General features: G+C 59.0%; 1 protein-coding gene across 1 annotated transcript in view; it reads right to left on the bottom strand.

Moving 5' to 3' along the window:
- ATP8B3 (ATPase phospholipid transporting 8B3) overlaps positions 1-444 on the bottom strand; it is a 27,198-nt gene that overhangs the window by 883 nt on the left and 25,871 nt on the right. Inside the window, 1 exon segment of the mRNA XM_031062198.1 lies at positions 3-138. Within this exon segment, the coding sequence (XP_030918058.1) occupies positions 3-138 (136 nt within the window).

The following is a 444-nucleotide window of genomic DNA, read 5'->3' as shown; positions in this document are numbered from 1 at the left end:
GCCCGGGGGGGGGATAGGGCCGCCGTAGCCCTCCTGGTGGGAGAAGGCGTAGCTGGAGCGGCGGAAGGAGCCGCGGGGGACGTGCGAGCGCAGCTCCACCGGGGGCTCCGGGTCCCGCCTGGCCCTCAGCTGGATCTTCTGCAAGAGATCACGGAGATCAGGGCTGGGGACAGATCCCAGGAGAGCCCTCAGCCCAAGGGGGGACATGAAGGTGAGGAAGGCTTGTGAAGGCTGAGCTAGAACAGAGACTAGACAGAGCTAAAGAATAAAGCAGGGATTTATTAAAAGGCCTCCATGGATCCACCTTGGGCAGCACAAGAGCCCAGCCAGGGCTGCACACAGGATAAAACCCAAAAGGGTCACAAAATGCACGACCGGGTAGGGGGTCTCTCACTTTGATCAGTTCTGCTCCATTTGCATATTGGAGTTCATTGTCCAATTCCA

The sequence above is a fragment of the Geospiza fortis genome, unplaced genomic scaffold (assembly GCF_000277835.1).
Source record: "Geospiza fortis unplaced genomic scaffold, GeoFor_1.0 scaffold254, whole genome shotgun sequence".
Lineage (NCBI taxonomy): Eukaryota > Metazoa > Chordata > Aves > Passeriformes > Thraupidae > Geospiza > Geospiza fortis.
This window is presented reverse-complemented; position numbering and strand designations above follow the sequence as displayed.